Consider the following 27298-nt stretch of genomic DNA (forward strand, 5'->3'; position numbering starts at 1 on the left):
TTTTCTTTTTAGTTGTCCCAATCCAACAGGTGAGATCAGTTTATTTGAAGAAAAATAGGTCCAAACTAATACAGGGTTTTTACCTTTTAACACATTATAATCATATGCAACATATCATGCTGGGGTTATATTTTTATCTAAAACCTTAATTCATATTTCTCATCTATCCAAGATCTAAATAAAGCCATTAGTTATAAGATTCCCGTACGTCCTAATAACGCCTTCCAGGATAGATCTAACCTAGAGCCATTTACCCAGCTCTGAAGGACAGAGCCTACCGGAAGAGAGTATACCAGGGGTTTCCCCCTCTCTCTCTCGCTCTCTCAAAAAACCAGTCTCTTTATGCTCAAAAAACCGGATCGAAACCCCAAAAAACACCTCCTCTATCCCCAACCAACATCTTCTATTGGATAGGGCCTAAGACACACCTTCCCATGTTTGTGTAAAAAGGACATGACCACTGTAGGACTTGAAAAATATTATTCTCGGCTATGACATAACCGTTTTTGAGGCCTCAATGTGTTTCTCCTTTAAGGCAGGAGCCCCCCTCCCTGTGATCTGCTGTGAGAAAAAAGGGGAAGAAACTGCCCTCTTCCTTATCAGTGACACCCATAAATCATAGACCTTACACACTCAACCTGAACAAACCACTTTGTTTTGTTTATGCTGTAAATATAGAAAAACCTAAAATATGAAGCATTCTCATTATGGGTTCATACAAGAATATAATTGATCATATATGATTTATAATTAACTTTCGTTTTAAGTATTCACTTCATATATGATTTATAATTAACTTTCGTTTTAAGTATTCACTTCATATGAAGCTCTCAACAGGAGAGACTCTCAGACCTGCAGAGGAACCAGAGACACTGAGGAACCATCAGAAGAGAACCTAAACCCAGCATAGAGAGGTTCAATGAATGTGGTTCTGATGGTGTGGAGGTGGATCAGTGAGTCAGAGGAGACTCTGTAGAAGGAGAGAGAGCCAGCAGGAAGATCCAGATACACTGCTACTCTACCAGAAGGGGAGGAGGTGATACTTGTTGCGCTGTTATTGTGCCAGACATAGTAACCACCATCATCAGAGCACTCCAGACTCCAGGACTGATCATTCCCTCCAAACACACTGTCCTCTCTCTTTCCTCTCCTGCTGATTCCTCTGGAAGTCACTGATACACGAACCCTTCCTCTCCTCTCGAACTCCCAGTAGCAGCGACCACTCAGAGCTTCTCTACACATCAGCTGTCTCCAGTAGTCAAACCTCTCTGGATGATCAGGATATGGCTGCTCCTCCTCCACACGTGTCACCGTTCTGTTGTCTTCAGACAGTTTGAGGTTCCTGTTTACTGTGTTTGAGTCCAGCTCCAGTTCACAGGCATCTGATGGAGAGAACAGCTGCAGGTTATCATCTGTTCAATTATTAACTACTTTACTGACTGACAGAAACCATTCAGACTGACGTCTCATATTCACTGAGAATGATGTCTAACAACCTGATCTTCATCAGCAGGTCATCAATGATCTCAGACCTAATACTTATTATTGTAAAACAAGAGAGAGAGGGAGGAGGAGAGAGGGGGGGTGAGAGAGGGAGGGAGGGAGGGAGGGAGGATGAGAGAGAGGGGGGGTGAGAGAGGGAGGGAGGATGAGAGAGAGCCCAGCTAGCGGGGAATGTTCTCACAAATTTGGCTAACGTTACCTACAGGTTTTAATAATGTTTTAAAGAAACGTTTTAATCTTTTTAGATTTGGATGTTATTGAGGCCTGAGATGACAGAAAGGTTTTTCTAAAATGTTACTTTAATGTGATATGTTAACAAAGGTGGAAGGTTTTGCTTGTTATACCGTGAGTTCTGCGCTAACGGCGTTAGCATTTTTTCGCTCAGGGCTAATTCAGAGGCTCAGTGTTAGTCTTGTGTTTTTTTGTTGCTAAAAATGGTTCATATCATCAGTTAGCTGAGTTTCTTCCCGTTACATGGATATGAAACATTCATACTTTATTAAATATTAAGAAGCCCTCAGACGCTGTTTCCTGCAGATGATGCGTTTTTCCCCCCGGTACCGGGTGGATGGGATTCAACAAGTTAAACTCTCAGGTCCAATGAGTGACACAGCAAGGGAACCCAGTAAGCTGCATTACATCCTACTTACAGGTGGGCCCCAGACAGTGGAGACAAATTCAGCATGGCCTTGAACTCACCTGATCTGATGAATGACATGTCACTATTTGACCAAAATCAATATGTTCCTACCAAAGATGGTGTAAACATGGCCATTGATTATATCAATATGATATTTCACAAGGCAGCTATTAAAGCTGACCTAATCAAACAAAAGCGGAAGCCTGTTAAAAGGCAAAACGCTGACAAATGGTTTGACCAGGAATGCAAGACCATCAGAAAATACCTGAGAAAAATAGCAAATGAAAAACATGGGCAACCAAACAACCCAGCCTTACGCATTAGATACAATGACGTTTTAAACAAATATAAATGAACAATAAGGAACAAAAAACTAAATGATAGCCACATGAAACTTGAGGATATTGAGAAAGCCATTGATCAAAATCAATTCTGGGATCTGTGGAACAACTTCAACACAAAACAACCACAAGCATTACCCATCCAAAACGGTGACATCTGGAGAGAACATTTAGAAAGTTTGTACAAAGACATACCAATAAATCTAATGAATTCAGATCAATGTATTACAAAAGAGAAACTCCAAACATTAGAAGAAACTATTAAAGACAACCAAAAGCCCCTTGATTTCCCAATGACTTGGGAAGAGTTGACCACACAGACACAATCTCTCCGGCCAAGGAAAGCTTGTGGCCCAGACAACATTCAAAAGGAAATGCTCAGATGCAGCACCCCAGAGATGCAGGGCACAGTGTTAAAGCTGTTCAGTATGGTATTGCAGTCAGGATGTTTTCATCTGGTGCAAAGGGCTCATTTCCCCCATTCATAAGAGTGGAGACAATCAGACCCTAAGAACTACCGTGGCATCTGTGTCAGCAGCTGTCTGGGAACATTATTCTGTAGTATTCTAAATAAAATAATACAAGATTTCCTTAACCAGTTAAGCCCGAAGGTCCCCCCAGTGGACCCCTCCCACAGTTTTTTTTTTCTTACATGTCTCAGGGCTTCTTAACATGTATGAAACTATTAATGTTTCATACCCTTTTAAAGGTAAGAAACTCCGCTAACTGACAATAAGAACAATTGTTAGCTAAAAAAAACACAAGAGTAATACCAAGCCTTTGAATTAGCATTGAGCGAAACAATGCTAACTAATGCTAACGCTTTTTTACACACAACACACGGTAGAAATGCCCTTATTACTATCTTAACTGCACAAACAAGATATACGATTTAAAGCTGAGACTCCACAGATTCCACACATGTAATGTCATCACTGTCCGACCTCGAATTCCTGGAGCTATCAGCCAGAAAAGAGAAAGTAAACAACATCCGGTTCCAAAAATATTACAATAATTACGTTTTACCTTTTTTGATTTGTGATCAAAAGTTGTGTTCAACGGAATAAAAACGCATCTCAAGGTTAATCCAATGTCTTTGTGTCACGTATAATTGTTTTACTGATAATCAATCCTCATATTTATGGCAATATACTCGGTATAAAGTATTGCCGTCCAGGCTTGCACTTTCAGATATGCTTCGTTTGCTTCTCTATTACGTCCGCTATGGTAATGTTTACCTAGATTTGGGAACTGCCCATCGATTCTATTGGTTCTGATGGTTAAGAAAAAGGTGTAAATCACACGAATCGACCAATGGGTTCCAGAGATATGGTCCTGCGTAAAGTATAAAGAATGCCAGCCAGCTTAAGTACATTACGCAGCCGACTTCATTTATTGTTTACAGCGTAAAGAAGCAGGTATTGCAGCAGGACCCAGAGCGCACGGAGCACAGAGCGGACAGCAGATAACGGAATTGCAGTTTTATTGCTTATAGATTATCAGAACATTTCAAAGGGGACACAGCCCCATTGGATATTAATCTATGGATTAACTACATCATCGTTTTTATCGTATTAATGCCATTGAAGACCAGTTTAGACCAGACAACGAGGAAGGTAAGTCATTGTTAGCCTAGCGCATTAGCGCTAGCGCCATTTGTTTTGATGTACGTTTTTGTTGATAACGTCGCGAGTTTGTATATTTCAGTGTTGACGTGGGCACCGTTAGATTCTGTGTCTCCTTGCGATCATAAACAATGTGTTGGATGTGCAGCTAGGATAAGTAATAAGGGAGCGAGGAGTGATTTTCGGTGCAGTAATAGGTTAGCATTTTTCGCTCGGGGCTAATTCAGAGGCTCACTGTAAGAGTAGGCCTATGTTTTTTTTTTTTTTTTTTTTTTTTTTCACAACAGTTGTATTTGGATGGAATGAATACCTATAGTGATAATTCAAAGTAATAAAATGATTTTTACAGTGAAAAAGTTCAAATGGAACCGATGGTTCCCAAATTACCCAGAGGTGAGTCTGCTTAGACTTTATTTTTCTAAATCTCTCTAAAAAGGTCAAATTTCACTTGTTTTGCATCAATCTTGATACAGGGTACTTATTATATGTTATAGTTTGGATTCCTAAAGCTTTTAGTCTACTAACCCATCATGCAAGGGTGGTTTTCACTATAAGTAAAGGTTTTTTTTTAGGTGGACATTAGAATTTACATGTTTTTACTATTTTCCATCTGAATTTACTTTAAAATAAAAAACATCTATATTGATTCTGACACTTCTACATCCAACTCACAGATGTAACCTTGCTTTGAGAAAAATAATTATTAATTTACCCCTTTTTAGAAGTGAAGATATATCATTTGTTGTGTTAGTGCAGGGGTGGCCAACCCGCGGCTCTCGAGCCGCATGCGGCTCTTTGCCTAGTTTCATGCGGCTCTTCAGTTCATATCGAATTGTATATGTGTGAGTTTGGGGGAGAGACACTGACTCCTGACTAGTGTTGCACGGTGTACCGATACTTGAAAGGTATACCGCGATACCCTGTCGTTAAAATCGTTACGATTCCTCCGTTTCATTAGTATCGGTACTTTAAGAATGACGGGGAAAAGTACTCCGGTGAGAAAGCGCTGTTTTAATAAGAGCCGTGTGTGTTCAGCGCTCTGCTTCCACTCCCTGCACTGCAGCCGTGCCTGCACCCTCCCCTCTCAAGCACGCTCTAAATCCCTCCCCTCTCTCGTGCACGCGCTAGCTGCCAGAGCATGTGAGAAAACGAGAAGCATGGCTGCAAGTGGGAGTGCAACTGCCGCTGCGCCTCGGCTTGTTGACAACAAATATGCCAGAAGCTACATTTGGAAGTATTTTAGCTATATCTCTGACAGTGAGGGCAAGCCTACGGACACCACGAGGCCTGTCTGTAAGAAATGTATTAATTGTATTTAATACGAATTCTTGTCATTTATTGTATTTACTGTTCTCATTGTTTAAAAGTTTGTGTTATGGTTATGATTCTGGTGTGACATAAAGCACAATAATTACATTTTAAGACTGTTTCCCGTTTTTTAAGAAAAATAATCGGAATCGCAATTCTTGACTTGGTATCGAAACCAAAATGTTGGTATCGTGACAACACTGACAGTTACACCTGATATTTAGTAGGTCTGTTAAGTATTGAATGCCCATCATTCTGACGTAATTTGGCCGGTCAAAGTTGTTTGGGCTCGGATAAAATCGCTCCGTTACTTTGGTCCCGTGTTACTTTCGTCCCGGCTCTCCCTACGTGTGTATGTGTGGTGTCAGGTGTCAGTATGAGAGGATGACAGCGCGTCTCATTTTGATGTGGCCCAACAGCCAATCACAATAATACCTGCAATGCAGTGAACCAATCACCTTTGAGGGGGGGAAACCTATTGTTGATTAAACACTATTCAGTGTTTCCCCTACCATTGTCTTGGAGGGGCACTGCGAGCCGCCAACGGAGCCCCGCGCCCCCCCTGAAATTCAAGGTGTTATATATATACTTTTAAAAAATATATATAGCATCAAATTGCAAATAATCTATAACTACTGTCACTTTTCACATTGAACATGTGCTCTTTTATTAAATAAACTAAACGCTTTCATTTTAATTTGTGGGTTTAGTGTTTTTGACCCTAAGAAACACTGATGCATTAATCAATAACAATAATACACAGCTCCTCTCTCTGCTCCAGAGGATTTTAAAAATATATCCCAATGCCACAAAAATGAATCAGTGACGTGGTTGAAATCTTGTCTCCAGAAAACAAAAAACTGAAACAAGCGGTATCAGTGACTGTGTGTTTGATGTGGCTCCTTGCAGTAACATAGAAAACATGTGGCTCTTAACCTCTGACTGGTTGGCCACCCCTGTGTTAGTGGCATTTTCGAGCCTGAAACCTGAAAAACAGGCTCAGGGCTTAACAATCTCTCCGGCCAAGGAAAGCTTGTGGCCCAGACGACGAATTAACACTCAAAAGAGAGCACTAACATTCTTTAACCACCTTAGGTCCAGCCCCCGAGACACCCTCCACTCCAAAGCCAAGAACTAACCCCAGAGAAGAGTCCCCTATGTCAGCTGGTGCTGAGGCTAGCTGCCCCCTCTCAGAGCCACTCTGACCAGTCTCTCAGCAACACTGCTCTCCAAACACCAATCACAGTCAAACGCATTATAACACAATGTAAACACAACTATTTACAACATTGGAAAGACAAACATTGGTAAATCTGATATGCGCCGGTGAAGATGGACGTTTGGCTCCTCTCCAACTTTGCCCTTTTTCGTATTTTGTGCGTGTTTATTTACTTTTTGCCGTGTTACTTTTAACATGGCAACATGCTATAGCAGAGTTGGGATGATATCCGAAAATTGGCTGCAAATATAAAATTAATTTTCCACCAATAGTCTGCCTTTTCCAAAATACCCAGAAAAATAAAATACCCAACTGGATGGCAAACAACGTATGCATCATTAATTTATAAGAAACTGGTCAGTCTTTGTTTGAAAACATGAGTGGGGATGCAGTATCAATTTATTAATTGGTACTATTCTTTTAAGTCAAATTTTGTTGCAAATTAATTTCTTGGTGTCATAAAAATCTTGAATGTGATGTAGTTCTACCCTCACTCATCCTGTTAAAAACAAGTCTAATTATACAAAACTAAAAAAAGAATACATTTGAAACCCTAAATATATGAGAATATACCTATAACAGTGAAAAGAAGAAGTGAGCTTTCTGTAATGAAATGTATCTGTTGGTTCTGTTGGTTCTGTTGGTTCTGTGTTCACTTTGTTGTGTTCTGGATCTCATGTGGAGTGTAACCTGTGCAGCTCTGAGGAATCAAACTTAAAGCACACTCACACTTCCTCACACCAGGTTTCAACCACTGCAGTCCACCATGGTCCATCCTGCAGGAAGAAACACAGTCAGGATCAACTTCATACACCTTCACTCCAATCCACCATTAAACAGGAAGTAGAGTCCCTCAGTCAGTGACAGAGACTCAGTCTGTCTGTCTGTCCGTCTGTCTGTCTGTCTGTCTGTCTGTCTGTCTGTCTGTCTGTCTGTCTGTCTGTCTGTCTGTCTGTCTGTCTGTCCGTCTGTCCGTCTGTCCGTCCGTCCGTCCGTCCGTCCGTCCGTCCGTCCGTCCGTCCGTCCGTCCGTCCGTCCGTCTCTCTGACTGTCCGTCCGTCTGTCTGTCTGTCCGTCTGTCTGTCTGTACCTGAGTGTCTCCAGTCTCCAGAGTGGATCTTCACGTCCAGCAGACAGCAGCTTCTCTCCTGAGTCTCCTGGATGATTGTAGCTCAGGTCCAGCTCTCTCAGATGGGAGGAGGGGTTGGAGCTCAGAGCTGAAGCCAGAGAAACACAGCCTTCCTCTGTGACCAGACAGCCTGACAGACTGCAACACACACACACACACACACACACACACACACACACACACACACCACACACACACACACACACACACACACACACACACACACACACACACACACACACACACACACACACACTAATACAGTTAGAGAGTAAACATTGAGGTGTGTGTGTTAGTTAATGAAAGGAAAGTTGGAGGTTTCTGTGAATCTTCTCTAGAAGTCTCAACTCCCTTGGCCAGGCAGCGCTGAGACGGCTGTGGTAAAGAATTGAGAAACCAGACTTGAGATTTCCACAGAAGAGATACCAACTCACAGTAAGCAAAACGTACTTGGGAATTATGACAATGACTTTTGAAGTTGTATTGGTTAAAGAAAAAAATGCAGAGGTGAATTTAGGATTTACACAGCTATGGTTGAAATCTGTTTGTTGATTGTCGTTTGATGGTTGTTTGTTTTGTTTGTTGGTCTTGTTTTATGTTGATAAATGTTTATACTGGAGAAATCACATGTATTTGCCTCGTAGTGTGCCTGAGAAGCTTAAGGTTTGACTGAGGGAATATTGATTTGCTTTGCTAGCCGATCCGATATACATGTTTTTGCTGGAGGAATCCCTGTATCTGACCTCGTAGTCTTGAGTTCTGCCTGAGAAGACCCCAATGGCCTGTCTTACGGCCCCTACACCCGGCGGCGTGCGTTGAAGCTTGCCGGCGGGCATGTCTGTCGCTCGACCAACAACCAATCACATGAATCTCCCGCCCCAGACACACAAGCAGCGGTTTGATTGGCTAGAGCTTGTACTGGCATATGATTCGATTGGCTGACGCTTCCGTCGAAGCTTCAAAAGTAGAACATTGCGCTACGCTTTGCTCCCACAATGCAGTTCGGCGAAGCGTGACGTCACCCCATTCAAAGTGAATGGGCAGAAGCGTTGAAGCTTCAACGCACGCCGCCGTGTGTAGGGGCTGTTAAGGTCCAGAGATTTATTGGCTGAGGGGATATGATTTGCTTTACTAGCCAAGTGCACAAAAACAGGGTGGAGGGAACTGCCCATGCCTGTTCGGGTCCGTTCGGTAATTAAGAGATTAATAACCCGATCTGAGTTGAGGGAGTTAAAAAGCAGGGCTCAACGCTAACTTTTAAAAGTGGTTGCCAGGCAACCAGGCATCAGCTTTTGGTTGCCAAAACTGAAAATACGGTTGCCATTTTTAGTCACCTTATATTTTAAATAAATAAGATACTATACAGTTATACATCAACTTAATAATGAAATGCTTTACAATAAGTAATTAACACACTTATTTGAAACTAAAATGGTCGTAAACTTCTCCACCCTCAATTGCTGGTATACTAAACACCAGTAGTGCAGCTGTTGTCATATTCTTCACAGATCCCTCACACATGAATTGAGCAAGTCACTAGTTTCTTCATCATCCGTCAAATTTGGGTTTTCTTGAGCTTTGTGCTGACCCCCACCATAGATCCATTGGCCCTTCAGCATTGAAGTCTTGAGCTTGGTGCTGACCCCCACCATAGACCCATTGGCCCTTCAGCATTGAAGTCTGGATTGGCCAGACTAATACATTTCTAATGTTAAAGAAATGAAAACCATTCACAGTAAGAATTAGATATTAATTATGAATGCTGTAAATTACCTTTAATATGTCTAACTATATTTAAAATGTGTTTTATAGAAGTGATTATATTTGTATGCCAATATTTTCCTATGGTAAAGTTTCGTTTAGCACTTTTATTTTGGTAGTAATAAGATCGGGACTTTTATTTTGAAGGAACTTTTACCGGAAGTGAATGCACAACGGAGCAGAATGTACTTAATATATATTTCGCCTCCTAAGACTTTACACATTTTCTCTTTGCTTTCGTTCGGGTTCACCTTGAGCTTTATCAGTTGAATCACTTTGAACATTTGTTTGAGATGTTGACGGGTTGGCCGAACTTTTTACCCCACAGACAGTCAAACAACTTAATTTGCTTCGCCATTTTTTGTAAAACAAACACACAGCGCACCGCGCACGCGAGTAAACGTGCATCGCTTTCTGGCTCCGTAATCAAACCAATGCACGTGCAACTTAACCTGTTCATCTCTGAGCCTGTTGTTCAGGTCTCAGGCTCGAAAATGACATTCCCAGAACAAATGACCATATCTTCTAAAAGGGTTAAATTAATAATCTCTTTTCTCAAAGTAATGATAAACCTGTGAGTTGGATGTAGAAGAGTCAGAATCAATATAGATGTTTTTTATTTTAAAGAAAATTCAGATTGAACATAGTAAAAAACTGTAAATTATAGTGTCCGTCCAAAAAATATTTATTACTTATAGTGAAAACTACCCTTGGATGATGGTATGGTAGACTAAGAGCTTTAGGAATCCAAAGTACAACATATAATAAGTTCCCTGTATCAAGATTGATGCAAAACAAGTGACATTTGACCTTTTTAGAGAGGTCTAGCAAAAAAAACTCCACTTCTGAGGTGATCTGGGTGGAAATGGCCTTTTTTTTTACCATTTCTCTGGAACCCATTGGTCGATTTTGGTGATTGATATCTCTTTCTGACCGGTAGAGTAGGGCTGTACCCGAATATCCGAATATTCATTCGTTGGAGTACTATTCGGGTTTCAATTTCGTTATTCGGATATTCGTTTTTTTATTTTTATTTATTGAAAACTCCAATATCAACGTAAGAGCTTGTGCCTCTTCAGGGGGTGCTAACACTTAATCATACACTTTATCGTTTACTTTCTCCTTCTTTATATGTAGATATTACTTTTTCTCTGTTAATCTCTGTCACGTTGTTTCCATAGCAACAACAACTTCCTGTCAACAGTGCTAACTCTCCTTCAAAATAAAAGCATGTCCATAAAAAATAGGAAGCCAAGCCAAATTACACTTAAGACACATACAACTGCAACGAAAGTAACAAACACAATGCAATATCCTTTTCAATTTCAAAGAACACACATTGGGTTATATACATTAACAAATAACTATAAAACAACAATACTGTAGAAAAACAAAATGAATGCTGTGAATAAACCAAAATACACGTGTTGAAGCGGTTAGCTGCTGATTATTACCCCCCCCCCCCCCCCCGAATATTCACTGCTGATTACTACCGAATATCCGGAGCCCGAAAAATGGTATTCGGGACAGCCCTACGGTAGAGCCAATAGAATCGAAGGGGAATTTCCACATAGACACCAACGTTAACACAAAAAGGTGGGGGCTTCGCACATGCAGTTTCGCATGAGAGTGAAGCTGCCTCACGCTCTGACATCTGGAAACGGAAAAGCAGGTTTATTGCTTATGGATTATCATAAATCATTTCAAAGGGACACAGACACATTGGATTAACCTATGGATTAACTTCAGCAGCGTTTTTATCGTTTGAATGCCATTGAAGACCACTTTTGATCAGAAAACAACAAAGGTAGGCCATGTTGCCGGTTTCAGCTACCTAGCGCTACATGTTTTGATGTCTGTTCTTGTTATTATCTCCGCGAGTTCCTATCATACAGTGATGATGTATGTACTTATCGATTCTGTGTCGTCTCACGATGCTAGTCGATATGTTGGATGTGCAGTTAAGATAAATAATAAGGGTGTTATGAGTGAGTTTCTGTGCAGTAATGCGTTAGCATTTTTCGCTCGTTGCTGATTCAGAGGCTGAGCGTTAGCATTGTGGGGATTAAAAAAAAAAAAAAAGATCAGTTAGCTGAGTTTCTTCCCTTTTATAGATATAAAACATTCATAGTTTATTAAATATTAAGATGCCCTCAGACGCTGTTTCCTGCAGATGACGCGTTTTTCCCCCCGGTACCGGGGGGGCGGTGTAGAACAGGTTAAGTATCAGGTTCCGACTGGTCACAACAATAATTAAATATCACTCTTAATACAACAAATAATTAACATTATGGCAACCAAAGGCCAAGAAGTGGTTGACATTTTTTCTGAATGGTTGCCAATGGCAACCTGGCAACCGTTACTGTCGAGCCCTGAAAAGATAAAACTTGCCTCGCGACTCTGTGAATTCACTAAATACAAAAGTGGAGGTTTCCATGTTTTGTCAGGCCGTAGTGAGTTAGAGACTCAGTAAAGAGCTAAATGTTTTGGTTTACCATGGGTTCTGTTGGTCAAAGAAGCTGCAGCTTGAGATGTGTCCTCCTATCTCCTGATTTTTGTCAGTGGAGATGTTGTTTATTCAAGGCTGAGAGCTCCAGCCCGGGATGTGTCTGTCTTTGTCTGTGGAAAGTAGTTTTCACTCCTTGTTTTCTCTTTAAACCATAGAGAGGGTTGTTTTTCTATGTTTAGTTTTGTATTGGGAAGTTCATATCCTAACTAAGTATTAATTCGTCCTAAAGACGTCATGATCTAATGACCTTTCAAAATCTGGAACATATCCAAGTTTAGGAGACCTGACAATGTTCGTGTGTGTTTTACACGTATAAAGCACACAAGATATCTGTGCTCATTGGAGCATTACTGTGACTGCTTGAGAGCAAAGGTAATGTTTCCTCGTTATTATTGATTGTTGGACAACAATCAATAATAATTGATCAACCATATCTGTGTTTGTGTTTTATTGATTCCTCTCGGTTTCATTATTTCCTGTTGTGAGAGCTGAATTGCCACAAAAATAGCCTTTTAGTGCCTTGTATTATGTGTGTGTAACGGAGGTGATCTCTGGGGCCATAGATCTCGGCCTCCGTTACGGATTGTGTAGCTTCGTTGGTGGCGAAGTGAATGTAGTTTGTGCATCTGTCTGTGTTTTGGTTTGTCTGTCTCTGTTTCCTGTTTTAGTTTGAAAAGTGTTCCCCCTCCCGTTTTGTCTGTTGCTGCTGATTGTGTTCACCTGGTGTCCTGTGTTGTCTCCTCCCCCCTCACCTGTGTCTTGTTGGTTTGATTGGTCCTGTGTGTATTTAGGTTCTGTTTCCTGTTAGTCTGGGTGTGTGTGAGATCCTTGTTGCTGGTGACTGTGTGCACGGGTAACAGTCATATTGAGGCTGGTATCATGAACCACAAAGGGGAATAAATGCCCACACCGGGTTATATTTTAACTCTGTCTCTGCCTCCTTGCTTGGTCGGGCCGCTCAACGGTCAGCTTCATAGTGTGCCTTTTATCTATTCTTGTAATATTATATTTGTTATAATGTTATGTTCATTGTGAAGCACTTTGGCAAACCCTCTGTTTTTAAAATGTGCTAAAGAAATAAAGTGCTTTTCACTAACCTGAGAGTCTTCAGTTCACAGTGTGGACTCTCCAGTCCAGCAGACAGCAGCTTCACTCCTGAATCCTGCAGGTCGTTGTTACTCAGGTCCAGCTCTCTCAGACTAGAGGACTGGGAGCTGAGGACTGAGGACAGAGCTGCACAGCTTCTCTCTGACAGGTTACAGACACTCAGTCTGGAGAGGAATCAGTCATACAGAAAAAACGTATTACAACTGTTATTTGTTTCTGATTAAATAATAAATAAATGTAATCTGGATAGTTATGTGTTCACGTACAGAGCTTTGTTGGAGTGTTTGACCACTGGCAGCAGCCTCAGAAGAGCCTCCTCTGAAGCAGAGTATTTCTTCAGGTCAAACACGTCCAGATCTTCTCCTGATGACAGTAAGATGAAGACCAGAGCTGACCACAGAGCAGGAGAGAGATTCTCTGTGGAGAGACTTCCTGAACTCAGGTACTGTTGGATCTGCTTCACTAGAGAACGATCATTCAGTTCATTCAGACAGTGGAACAGGTTGATGCTTCTCTCTGGAGAGGGAGCCTCTTCTATCTTCTTCTTGATGTACTGGACTGTTTCCTCTTCAGTCCCTGAGTCACTTCCTGTCTGTGTGAGCAGGCCTCGTAGGAGTTCCTGATTGGTCTGCAGTGAAAGACCCAGGAGGAAGCGGAGGAACAAGTCCAGGTGTCCGTTTGGACTCTGTAAGGCCTGGTCCACAGCACTCTGGTAGAGATGTGTTAGTTCAGGTTTGACCTCATACTGCTGGGAGGTTGTTGGTTCTTCTGACAGCAGGTTGACTCCAGAGCTGATGAAGGTCAGATGGACATGAAGAGCAGCCAGAAACTCCTGAACGCTCAGATGGACGAAGCAGAACACCTTGTCCTGGTACAGTCCTCTCTCCTCTCTAAAGACCTGTGTGAACACTCCTGAGTACACTGAGGCTGCTCTGATATCGATGCCACACTCTGTCAGGTCGTGATCATAGAAGATCAGGTTGCCTTTCAGCAGCTGCTCAAAAGCCAGTTTCCCCAGAGACTCCATCATCTTCCTGCTCTCTGGACTCCAGTGTGGATCTGTCTCAGCTCCTCCATCATACTTGATGTTCTTCACTTTGGACTGAACCACCAGGAAGTGGATGTACATCTCAGTCAGGGTCTTGGGCAGCTCTCCTCCCTCTCTGGTTTTCAACACCTCCTCCAGAACTGAAGCAGAGATCCAGCAGAAGACTGGGATGTGGCACATGATGTGGAGGCTTCGTGAGGTCTTGATGTGGGAGATGATGGTGCCGGCCTGCTCCTGATCTCTGAATCTCTTCCTGAAGTAAACCTCCTTCTGTGGGTCAGTGAACCCTCGGACCTCTGTCACCATGTCCACACACTCAGGAGGGATCTGATTGGCTGCTGCAGGTCGTGTGGTTATCCAGAGGCGAGCAGAGGGAAGCAGCTTCCCCCTGATGAGGTTTGTCAGCAGCACATCCACTGAGGTGGACTTTGTGACATCAGTCAGGATCTCAGTGTTGAGGAAGTCCAGAGGAAGTCGACACTCATCCAGACCGTCAAAGATGAACACGACCGGGAACTGATCGAACCTGCAGATTCCTGCGTCTCTGGTTTCAGGGAAGAAGTGATGAACAAGTTCCACCAAGCTGTACTTGTTCTCTCTCACCACGTTCAGCTCTCTGAAGGTGAATGGAAATATGAACTGGATGTCCTGGTTGGCTTTGCCTTCAGCCCAGTCCAGAGTGAACCTCTGTGTTAAGACTGTTTTCCCAATGCCAGCCACGCCCTTTGTCAGCACTGCTCTGATTGGTGCATCTCTTCCAGGTGAGGCTTTAAAGAGGTCTTCTTGTCTGATGGTTGTTTCTGGTCTGTGTGGTTTCCTGGATGCTGATTCAATCTGTCTGACCTCATGTTCCTTGTTGACCTCTGCAGACCCCCCCTCTGTGATGTAGAGCTCTGTGTAGATCTGGTTCAGAAGGGTTTGGTTTCCTGCTTTAGCGATGCCCTCAAACACACACTGGAACCTCTCCTTCAGGGTGGATTTGAGTTTACTGCACACTGCAGCAGGAGATCCTGAATGAACGAACAACAAGTGGAATCAGTGAGTGGGTCCTGCAGAAACACTGAGACTCTGAACATGTAAGTGTGGCTGTACAGTTTGAATCAGCTCCTCAGAGGACACACTGACGCAGACGTGTGCAGTATATTAACAGCAGAGTTTGTAAATGTAAGCTTCTCCATGTTCCTCCACCTCCTCTCCATCATGTTAAATGTGTTAAACCCTCTTACTGCTCTGCAGACGCTCAGCCAGCTCCTCCTGCTTCATGCTCCTCAGGAAGTGCAGGGTGATGTTCAGAACTGCCTCTCTGCTGCTCCTCTGCTCTTCATCCTCACCGTCCAACACCTCCTCATCCTCACTCTGACTCTCTAAGCCTTCTGGGTAATCTGAACTCAGAGCCTTCTGGATCTTCTTCAGCTCATTTTTCACAAAAGTCACGATGTTCTCCTCCAGCAGCTGGAACAGATTGATGAACATTGATCAGATGAATAACGTTAAAACTAAAGTTATTATGTTAGGGATAATGTGCAGCGAGGAGGACATTATTGAAAAAATAACACCCGACACAAATCTTGACCACCCTCACACTTAGGCAGGGCCACACCTCAATACAGAACCCTCTGGGATCTCTTGAACAGATTTAGTCATATGCCTTCGATCAGCAGTTCATTGAACCTGGTTCTCCAGAAGTTAGCAGAGGTAAGACCTTTTAGAGATCGACCTGGATCCGATCCTAAACTTTCATAGACTCATTAGCTTCTGAAAGGTCAATCAGTAGGTCTGATTAATAGTCAGAGATGAATACAGCTCCACCGACGCAGCAACAGTTAATTTAAAGAAGACAACATGTGATCATCTGTCCGTCTGAAGGCCTGCTGGTCTAAACAGAGCAGCATGGACACAGTCAGGACCTGAATGGTAGATCATCTGTAGTTCACAGTAAATGTATATTTGTACACACCATAAATATGGAGTCCAGGTCTGTGTGATGCTTCGGGGCGGACTGATCACTGGGAACCTCTGAGAACTCCTGCAGAACTCTGTGGAGAAAACATCCAGAACATTTAAAGAGTCTAATCTGCACACAGCTGACTGAAGGTGTTCTGAGATGGAGACAGAATAACAGGGTGACTGTTGCTCAGCAGGAGGAGGGGGAGGGGGTTATAAAAACACCAACATTACTGAGGCCTGAAAGCGTCCGACCATCAGAAGCCTCCCAGCAGCTGATGGTGCGAGGAACAGAAAGCCCCATTATTATCTGGAGCCTGATTTGAACCAGTTTGTGGTGCCTTCTCCAAAGAGAGTCAGATGGTAACAGAGTCCAGTTTGAAATTCTTACCTTTCATCAGCACTTTGTCCAGATTTAAAGTTCATAGGAGACTCCATAGACCAGTCACTCTTCATGGACTCACAGCTGGGTCCAGGTCTCTGCTGCTGGATCCTGAGACTGATAAAGAACAGAGTAATAAAACCACCAGACACTAGGGCTGCACGGTATTGAAAAAAACTGACATCGCGGTTTTTCCCCCCCCTGCGGTATATATTGCGGTTTCTTTAACCTGTTAAGCCCCAAAGTCCCGGCGGGTACTTTACTTTTTATTTTCACGACAGTGTCTCAGGGGATCGTAATATTTAAGAACCTATTAATGTGTTATACCAGATTAACGGACATAATCTCAGCTAACTGACGATACAAACCATTTTATACCAAAACAAAACACAAGTCTCATAAGAAGCATCTAAATGACCCCTGAGCGAAAAATGCTAACGCACTTTGGCACAGAACTCAAGATAAAAGTACCCTTATTACTTATCGTAGCTGCACATACAAGATATCCGATTAAAGCTGAGGTTCCACAGATTATTTAGGTATATAGTATCATCACTGAGTGATCTGAACTCGGACAGGGGAAGCAAACACAGACATCACAACACGTACCTTTACGTAGCTTCTAGTGGAGATGTCTCACCGTAGCTGTCAATCTGATCAAAAGACGTGTTCAATGGCATTAAACGAGAAAGAAAAAACGTGGCTGAATCGGTTAATCCATAGGTTTTTAACGTCTATGTATACAAAAATTATTTAATTTATAATCCATAATTCCATTTTTATGTAAATATCGCAGAGCAAAAGTTAGCTGATAATGGTAGCCACCATAGTGGCTGCTGCTTCCGGTCTTGGTTATGCAGAAGTCTCTCACACACACATGACCAAATAAGGACAGTGTGATTTCCCCTCGATTCCATTGGCTCTGACGGTCAGAAAGAGATGTCACATGTCAAAATCCAGCAAGGTGGGCCAGAGATATGGAAAATCCACCCAAATGGCCCCAAAAGAGGTTTTTTTTTGTGCTAAATCTGTCTAAAAAGGTCAAATATCAGGGGAAGTTCTACACACACCAACACATGAACAAATAAGGAGTGAGAGTGACGACGCGTAGCCAAAACCGGAAGCTGCATACCACCAAGGTGGCTACCATTAGCAGCTAACTTTTGTGATCCGATTTTTACATAAAAATGGAATTATGGATTATAAACAATTGCTTCAAAGCCACAGATACATTATCAACCTATGGATCAACCGATTCAGCCGCGTTTTTTCTTTCTCGTTTTAATGAAAAACTACCACGTCTTTTGATCAGATTGACAGCTACGGTGAGACGATCACCCGTAAAAGCTCCGTAAAAGGTACGTGTTGTGATACTTAAATAATCTGTGGAGTCTCAGTTTTAATCGGATATATTGTATGTGCAGTTTCGATAAGTAATAAGGGTATCTTTATTTTGAATTCTGTGCTAAAGTGCGTTAGCATTTTTAAAAAAAAATGAATAAAACCGCACGTCCCTGCGGTGTGAATACCGCGTATGCGCATACCGCGGTTATCGCCATGACACGGTATATCGTTCAGCCCTACCAGACACCTCACACCGCCCTTCATGCCATTACCAGCTCGCTGCCTGCCGTCAAAGAGAAGGGGGGGGTCGTCTAAAACAATCCATGATTAATGTCTTAATTTGGTAGAGTAATCTTTCTTTGCTCATTATATGATTCACAATACAAATAGAAGTCATTTGAAACCAACTCAAGAGAGGTACGTTGGAGCAGGATTTACTCTTCTCCAGAGAGAGCCAGATAGTAACAGAGTCCAGTTTTTAATTCTTACCTTTCATCAGCACTTTGTCCAGCTTTAAAGTAAAGAGGAGACTCCATAGAAAAGTCACTCTTCATGGACACACAGCTGGGTCCAGGTCCATCTCCAGGTCCATCTTCAGGTCCAGGTCCATCTCCAGGTCCAGGTCCAGGTCCATCTTCAGGTCCAGGTCCATCTTCAGGTCCAGGTCCAGGTTTAGGTCCAGGTCCAGGTTTAGGTATCTTCTTCTGCTTCCTGACACAAACAAGTCAAAGTGAACAAAGTGAGTTATAGCAGATTCTCTCTGGTTCCAGTTCACGGATCAGTTTGCTCTTTCTTTAGCTTCACATCACTTTCAGATGTCCACTTCTTCTTTAGCGTTCCTCTAGAGGACATCTGACTTCTAGCTGAGCAAAAACTACAACAACACAAGAACCAAAGAAACCTCTCTGAAAGGATGGAGTAGAAGAACCAAAGAGCTACAGAACAATGTCTCAGCGTCCGGGAGAAGAAACTCTGAACTCCTCAGAAAGAAGCTGATCACGTGACACACTTTACATTCTCACCTTCCCTCTGCAGGACGTCCAGATTCAAAGACAAGAGGGGGATCCATAGACCAGCCACTATTTATGGACACACAGCTGGATCCAGGTTCAGGTCCAGGTCCATCTTCAGGTCCAGGTTCAGGTCCAGGTCCAGGTCCATCTTCAGGTCCAGGTCCAGGTCCAGGTCCAGGTCCAGGTTTACGTTTACGTTTATGTCTCTTCTTCTGCTTCCTGATACAAACAAGTCAAAGTGAACAAAGTGAGTTATAGCAGATTCTCTCTGGTTCCAGTTCACGGATCAGTTTGCTCTTTCTTTAGCTTCACATCACTTTCAGATGTCCACTTCTTCTTTAGCGTTCCTCTAGAGGACATCTGACTTCTAGCTGAGCAAAAACTACAACAACACAAGAACCAAATAAACCTCTCTGAAAGGATGGAGTAGAAGAACCAAAGAGCTACAGAACAATGTCTCAGCGTCCGGGAGAAGAAACTCTGAACTCCTCAGAAAGAAGCTGATCACGTGACACACTTTACATTCTCACCTTCCCTCTGCAGGACGTCCAGATTCAAAGACAAGAGGGGGATCCATAGACCAGCCACTCTTCATGGACACACAGCTGGATCCAGGTCCATCTTCAGGTCCAGGTCCAGGTTCAGGTCCATCTTCAGGTCCAGGTCCAGGTTCAGCTTCAGGTCCAGGTCCATCTTCAGGTCCAGGTCCAGGTCCAGGTTCAGGTCCAGGTCCATCTTCAGGTCCAGGTCTCTGCTGCTGCATCCTAATACTGATATCAGACAAAGATAAAGATGGCATCTCCTCTCAGTTAACATGAGTCAGCTAAATGGCTCCTGAACCCGACATCGATGAGTTCATTCATTAATAAAAAGACATTTAAAATGTTGATTTGAAAATCATAACAAAATAATTCAATTTAAAACAAATTTGATTGATTAAAAAATAATTTCAAATTAAAATCTACGTAAAAAATATTTGTCAGATTTACACATTTTATAATAAAATGTATTTATTTGATAAATGATGTGAATGATTTAAAAAGTAAATAATAAATTGTGTATTATCGTGTTGAATTAGGAAAATTATTTTATTAAATTCAAACTGTTTTTATTTATTTGTTTATTTTTTAAACTACTTTTGTTGATTCACTGATTATTTATTTCATTTCAAACCTTTATTTAACCAGGTGAATCCCATTGATCTCTTTTTCAAGGGAGACCTACAGCAAGTCAGAAACCAACATAAAACACTGAGGACATCATACAGCAAAGTTACAGGGCCACATTACGGCCCCCGATACTGGGTTTTAAGGTGGATCGGGATCGGCAGATCCAATTAAATGTCATGGCCGATCCATAGTTAATATTTCCCATGATTCCATTGTTACGTTGTTTGTCGTTGTTGTTCTATTGCATCAGCCGCCATTATCGAGTTGGAAAAGTGGAACGGACAAATATCGTTAGCTAGTTAAAATGTCTGCAGTTTGGCATCATTTTAAAATAACTACAAGTGAGTCGCCGACTGCGACATGCAAAGTCTGTGGTGTGGAAGTCTCACGAGGTGGTGCTAACAGGGTCTCCTACAACACCACAAACCTAATAAAACATCTTAAAAAGCACCACCCCGACGAACACGCCGCCTACTGTAAAGCGACAGCGTCTGCGACTGATGGACTCCATCAACAAACACTGTGGGACAGCTTGAAACGAAAGGCTTTACTTCCTCGAGACTCCGAGAGATTTCGCAAGATTACTGAGCTGATTGTGGAGTGCATAGCAGGGGACGACCAGCCAATTTCACTTGTGGAAAACTCCGGTTTTTGTCGTCTAATAAATTATTTGGGTGCCTGTCTATTTCTTAATGTATACGAAATTAAATGCTGTTTGCCAACAAAAAAAGTGATATCGGAAATCGGTATCGGAAAACCGGTATCGGGAAATATCGGGATCGGATCGGAAGCTAAAAAATGAGATCGGGACATCCCTAACATTTACATACCTATCGACATTGACAAGTACCAACAGCATCAGATTGTAAAGCATCTGTCCGAGCTTTAAAAACAGGCAGGGGAACCAGATTGCTCAGTTTCCATTCTTTTGGCAGACTGTTCCAAGCTAGAGGAGCTGCACATCTAAAAGCTTTCTTCCCTAAGACAGTCCTAGCACTTGGCACATTTAACAAAACCACATCATGAGATCTCAATGGCTACTTTCAACTCTCTGTGAGATCAGAGCAGAGATAAGGTGGTAGTTTACCCAGCATGGCTTTATGTACCAATGACTGAGCCTCCGTAGTGAAGGCAGACCTGCCCTCGCATACAGGGTACAGTGATGAGTAAGTGCTTTACAGTTAGTAACACATCTCAGAGCACTGTGATAGGCGGCATCTAACTTGTTCAGGCAATAGGCAGGTGCATTCATATAGATCAGATCACCATAGTCCAGCACAGGTCAAAAGGTCACAGAGCCTTTTCCTGGCCTCAAGCGAGAAACAGGACTTATTCCTGAAAAAGAAACCTAGCCTAACCCTCAGCTTTCTAAACAGGTTATTGACCTGAAGTTTATGATTCTTGTCATTGATGTAAACATTATTAATTTATCAAAATGTATTTAATTGATTAAACAAATATTCCTCTTCATTTAAAGGTTTTAATGGAATGTATTAAAGAAGTGAAAAAATGCTTTATTACATTTATATTTTAATTATTAAAAAGTAATTTTACTAATAAAATATTTTGTATAAACAATATTATTGATTTGAAAACGTTTAGTCTAAATAAATGAATATTGTATTGATTTAAAAGTATTTTTAGTATTTATTATACTATTATTTTATCGTGATAAAAATGATTTAATCTATTTAGGAAATATTTATTAATTTAATGTATTATATTTATTAAATAATGCTTTAATATAATAATAATAATAATAATAATAATAATAGCTTTGATTTATATAGCGCCTTTCAAGTGACCCAAGGTCGCTTTACAAGTAATAGGGCAAAAACAAACATAACAAAACAAAAGTCAGACAGACAAAACCACAGATCGAGTTAGGGGCCGAAAGCCTTGACAAACAGATGGGACTTGAAGCCCTTTTGAAGGCGTCAAGTGTGGGGATGTTGCGAATCTCCGCAGGGAGAGCGTTCCAGAGGGTGGGGGCTGCCACACTGAAGGCTCTGTCCCCGAAGGTTCACAGGTTGGTGCGGGGGGTGGTGAGCAGGCCAGAGTCTGAGGACCGCAGGTTCCGGGGTGGGGCATGTGGGCGAAGGATGTCCGATAGGTACTGGGGGGCAAGGGCATGGAGGGATTTGTAGGTAAGGAGGAGGACTTTGTAGGATATGCGGGACTTGCCCGGCAACCAGTGTAGGTGGATGAGGGTGGGAGTGATGTGCTGCCACGGCTTTGTGTGCGTGAGTACCTGTCCAGGGTTTTGTTGGGAACCCCAAACAGGACACCATTGCAGTAGTCCAAGCGGGAGGTGACAAACGCATGCACTAGGGTTTCGGCAACCGACTCCGAGAGTGACGGTCGGAGTCTGGCAATGTTCCTCAGGTGGTACAAGGCCGATTTGGTCACGGATTTGACGTGGGAACGTATAGAACGTTTTTACTTAATTCAATATATATATAAATCAGCGTTTCCGCCAGGGGGGCGTCTTGCCGTCATTTTACGCCCTTATTCAGCTCGGGACGCCCTGGGGCCTCATTTATAACGCCGTGCGTAGGATTCACGTGGGAAGGTTGCTTACGTAGAATAGTTACAGAAATGTTCCAACATTTTCCGATTCACCAAACATTGCGTACCGGCGAGGAAAGTGTGTACGGCCCTTCCTACGCCGGTTTCCTTTATAAATCACAATCGACTCGAAATGCGGTGCAGCTTTTGCGGGCTTCACGTAACGCCCATATTTGCCTATAAATAGTCAAAGAAATGCCCATTCATTCATTCATTCATTCATTCTGACTGACTGCATGAAGGAGATCGCAGGAAATGACGACAGAAAGCTAAAACAGACGTCTCACACCGTGTCAGATTCTGGTTATGTTGGGGAGGTGGAGATAAATCATATTGTTTGGTGGATGCAGTTTGAACCAGAGTAGCAGCATGGAGGTCGGATCGTCACCAACATAAATAATTGGTCCGAAAAAGGTTCATGACAAAAACAATACACATAGCCTTCCTCAGGCAGTGTGTTTGCACCGGGGACAGGAGACCCCCCCCTTGATGAGAGACTGTAAGAAGTGATCGGGGAATCCCTCCGGAGTGGAGTCATGACGACTGATCTGAATTATGTGTTTGTATTTGGTGGTTTGTGTCCCAGCTGTCGATCAGCAACTCTATCTCCATAATCCACCAGTTAGAGGAAACACAACTAATGTGTTATATCAGCTGTACAATTGACCACATGCTGTTCTTAGCTTCCATACCTCCTGTGTTTTACGAGCGACTTATCAAGTCTTAGCAAACGGCATAAAACACGATTAAACGTGATAGTATATAAAACCATGCTCGTATCTACAACCTATAGAAAAGCAACACGGCGTCAGTTTAGACGTAATTCTGTCCTCCTGCTCACCGCATCATTTATGAGGAAACATTTCATAACAAGAGAACATCATCGAGGGGTGATAATAACACAGGGAGGCTGTGGTGCAGTGGGTAGTGCGTTGGTGTCGGGATCAGGGCGTCACAGGTTCAAACCCCACTGCAGTCAGCATGTCGTTGTGTCCCTGAGACGCTTCACCCCAAAGTGCCCACAGTATCGAGTACTGTACAGTACGGTGTCGCAGTTTCTCGTCTCTCCCGTTGTTGTGCTTAGTGCGTACGCATGGGGCAGAGTTTGCGTGGAGGACCGCACGTTTTCCCGTCAAGTTAGTATTTTATAAATCGCAAACATTGCGTAGAAACTGGCGTACGCCATTTTTTTAGCGTATATCCCTTTAGAAATGACGCCCCAGGTCTGGCGGAAACACTGATATAAATACTTGAATTGATCAAAACATATATTTTATTGACTTGGACTTAGTCAGGGTTGCCAACTCTCACGCATCTGGCGTGTGACACACGCTTTCACTCTCAATCTCACGCTCTCACGCTGCCCAAACTATTCTCACGCCAAAACAAGAATACTGACGACTAGAAACGGTTTTGAAAACTTTTGTCACGTAGTGATCGTCTTCTCAATAGAACATCTTTGATAATGTCTTCTGGCCAATCAGAATCAAGATAAAAGCGTGGTGTTGTTGCAGGAAGTCCCGACGGAGAATACTTTTGCTGTAGTACATCTCTATACGTCGATACAACATTACGTGTTGATAGAAATCAACACATAATGAAATGAGACCCCACGGTTTGATGATTGATAGGTGTGTGGGCTGACACACAGAACAATGGGGGCTATCCACCCTTATCCACAATGTAAAGTAACTCACAGCCTCTTCCCTCTTCTCTCTGTGAGGAGCAGCAGGTTCAGCTTTCAGAACAAAGTAACAAAAAACTAAAATGGCATTCATTTTTTTAAATATGTCGTGTTGTAATAGATGTATTTATTGTTCTTCTCAAGAGAGTACCAGAATGTGTATTTTATGTTAGTATTTCAAAAGATCTCCTGGGGGACAATCCCCCAGACCCCCCTGCAGGGGTTGAGTTTTCAGCATGTCATCTCTTTCACCTGTGGGGAAATTGCAGGATTGGCTCCAGGTCGCCCTTTTTATTTACTACAAGACAAATGTGCCTTTTTATTTCATACAGTTCAATTTGGATTGAGACAGGGAAATAATCTAAACCTCACGCGTGGCGTTTCACTGTCAAGGGGAGCGTGTATGTAATTACATTGCAAATACTGACTTGAGCCCCACCACTGTATGGGTTAGCCCTACCAGAGATTACCCAACAAAAACACTCCGGAGCCGCCACTGCCGACCCGTATTGCGCATGCGCAGATCTAAGAATCAGTAGAAATGATAAAAAGTAAAAGTCTGCTGCTTATTGTTCTACTAGACCAAAATAGAGTCAAAGAGTATATGAGAGTGAGAGTGCGTTAATTAATATATTTGGCAGTTTGGAGTAAGTCTGTAGATGTAGATGTGTGTGTGTGTGTGTGTGTTTCATGTATAGGCCTCTCACGATCATTAATTTTGTTGGATACATTTTCCCGGAAATTATTGCAATAAACGATAATATTGTCGGCACCGTTGTATGACCATTTTAGACCACTGACATAATGATAATATATAATAATAATTCAAGTACATCCTTTCAAACTGCTAGTCACATCCTCATGTAAATGGAAATGTATCAAGTTCATTTTTATTTATCATACGATAAGTCAATTAATTGCTTATCGCGACAGGCACACAATAAAACAGTGGAAACAAACATGCAGGGCTCGACATTATAAATGGCCCGCTGGCCCGGAAGCACTATTTAGACACCCCGGGCCAGCATAACGTACTTTCCACTTGCCCGCTCGGGCCACTAAAAATATTGTTTAAAAAAAAACGTTTCCTGTGGTATTGGTATTTTGACTAGCAATTTTATTAAATTGTTTCGTTTATCAACGCTACAATATAGCGTTTCGTGAGTTGCTTGTCGTTGTTGGGTGAAAAGCAAACAGCTGTTTGCTGCGGAGCGCAGTGCGAGCAGGCTCCCGTGAGCGGGAGCGCGCTCCTTCACTACAGACTATGAGCCACCTAACCATTCGCCAAAATGTTTTTAATACCAGCGGTAACCGGCCAAGCGCCGTGCAAAAAACAATCTTCAAATAAAAGAAAGTCTCCGGAGGAGTTAAAGGAGAGTGACAGGGAGCATGAGAAGAAGAGGGAGAGAAAGTTTCAGCTTGATGGATGGAGTTGGCTTCTATAGAATGGTGCAGTGACGCATCCTAAAACCCTTTTATAATCTATCGATTAGATTTATGATTCGAAAATTATAAAAGTAGGGTAGACATGTGGAGATTATCCGGCTGAACAAAACGTGCATTTATCAAACAGGTTTGTTTTCCACAGACCTTATTTCCAGCTATTTTCCAAAACCCTGTGGAGAAATCCCATTGCTTTCTGTGGAGGGAACCAGCAGCTTACTTCCTGGTTTCAGGACGCGTCACTGCACCTCTCAATATGATGCCATATAAACAAGGTCTTCTGTCGGCTCTGTACATCAATGCCGACCTATGCTGACAAGTAAGTGAAGAGTAGACAATATAAAGGTATTGGCTTTAGGGAAATGTCCCAGCAATTTAGGATAATGAAGGATCTAATCTAATCTATTACATAGCCATTACATTTCTAACTCCTGATGACAGGAAGGCAGAAAGTGCATTATACAAATAATAACACTCATAATAATAGCAGACATTTTTTAACAATGACCACAATATCATTATTTTAATAAACCAAATATGAACAATTGAGGGAAATGAGGAAGAACTGATGATTCAAATGTTGTAGTAAAGTAGTAATGTAGTTAGTGCATACATTACTATTGCAACAAATGTGTTAATTTTCTTCATTATTAGTCGATTGTTTTTGGACGAATGCTCCGGGCCAGTGGTTACAATGGTGGGGCCAGTGACAATACAATTCCAGTGGCTTTTTACCCTTAATGTCTACCCCTGACATGTGTTTGACTTTCATTAGTGAATGAAACTGTGTGCCCTTTATAGTCTGTGTCCAATATTGTGTATTTGTATATATATATATATATATATATCCTATATATAAATAGATATCCTATATATATATCCTATATGCTAAGGTCCCGCTACTGACACGATAGCAGTCATTTCGTGCACATATGTGTAATCAAACCCATGATACCAAAATCTCACTCCAGCCAGGTGCCCAAAGTTGGCAACCCTAGTATTGATTTGATTTGTATAGATTAGAAATAGTTTATTATAAGCTTTATATTGTGTTGAATGTTTGATTTATTGACCTCAGAACACATATAAAAATAAGACTCTCTTCAGTCTGTCTCATTCCTGAAGTATTGATTTTAGTTAGCATGTTGTTAGCATGCTGTTAGAGCAGCTGTTATTATCAATAATATAAATAACTGTTAGCAATAAACACATGAGAGATGAGTCTGAGGTGAGAGCAGAGATCAGCTGAGAGTCATTTCACTCTGAAAACTGTCACTTACCAAGAGTTTAACGAGGAGGAAAACTTCTGCGTCACAACGGGAACAAAGTGAAAGTAACTTCTGACACCGGAAGTCCCCACAGAGAACAGGTCGGGAGAGAAGGTGAAGTGAATCATTAGCTGTACATCAGCTCCATCCTGTGGCAGCTCATGGTATCACAACTACTGTCAGTGCATATTAAAGGAGACTGCAGTCTAACTCAGGCCCGGCTCCAGGATGAAATGACTGAGGGGGCTGTTAAAAAATCCGAAGGGGCGTTTTTTTTTCACAACAACAAAAAA

The 27298-nt window shown here is 42.1% G+C and overlaps 1 protein-coding gene across 3 annotated transcripts; it reads right to left on the reverse strand.

Annotated features, from left to right (window-relative positions):
• On the reverse strand, positions 1-27088 carry LOC117557564 (NLR family CARD domain-containing protein 3-like). Of its 3 annotated transcripts, XM_034233443.1 has the most exons (12): positions 27018-27088; positions 19404-19643; positions 18883-19092; positions 18350-18571; positions 16526-16633; positions 16148-16226; positions 15417-15642; positions 13409-15200; positions 13133-13306; positions 7727-7903; positions 7366-7412; positions 1-1382 (listed from the first exon to the last, which is right to left on the reverse strand). In XM_034233443.1, exons 2-12 carry the CDS (start codon positions 19634-19636, stop codon positions 847-849), a joined length of 3804 nt encoding a protein of 1267 aa, XP_034089334.1. In that variant the 5' UTR covers positions 19637-19643; positions 27018-27088; the 3' UTR covers positions 1-846. The 3 variants fall into 3 exon arrangements, with proteins under 3 accessions (XP_034089334.1, XP_034089336.1, XP_034089335.1); XM_034233445.1 differs by lacking the exon at positions 18883-19092; XM_034233444.1 differs by lacking the exon at positions 16526-16633.
• Between the last annotated feature and the right edge of the window lie 210 nt (positions 27089-27298).

Source organism: Gymnodraco acuticeps, unplaced genomic scaffold, assembly GCF_902827175.1.
Source record: "Gymnodraco acuticeps unplaced genomic scaffold, fGymAcu1.1, whole genome shotgun sequence".
In the NCBI taxonomy this organism is placed as follows: Eukaryota; Metazoa; Chordata; class Actinopteri; order Perciformes; family Bathydraconidae; genus Gymnodraco; species Gymnodraco acuticeps.

Bases quoted from the DNA above. Each gene is read 5' to 3' on its own strand.
- LOC117557564 (XM_034233443.1), bottom strand. From the start codon at position 19,636: ATGCAGCAGCAGAGACCTGGACCTGAAGATGGACCTGGACCTGAACCT. The intron at 16,634-18,349 runs GTAAGAATTAAA...GTTCTTTATCAG, and splicing joins GGACAAAGTGCTGATGAAAG to TCTCAGGATCCAGCAGCAGA. The intron at 1,383-7,365 runs GTGAGTGTGCTT...TCTCTCCATCAG, and splicing joins GAAACCTGGTGTGAGGAAGT to ATGCCTGTGAACTGGAGCTG.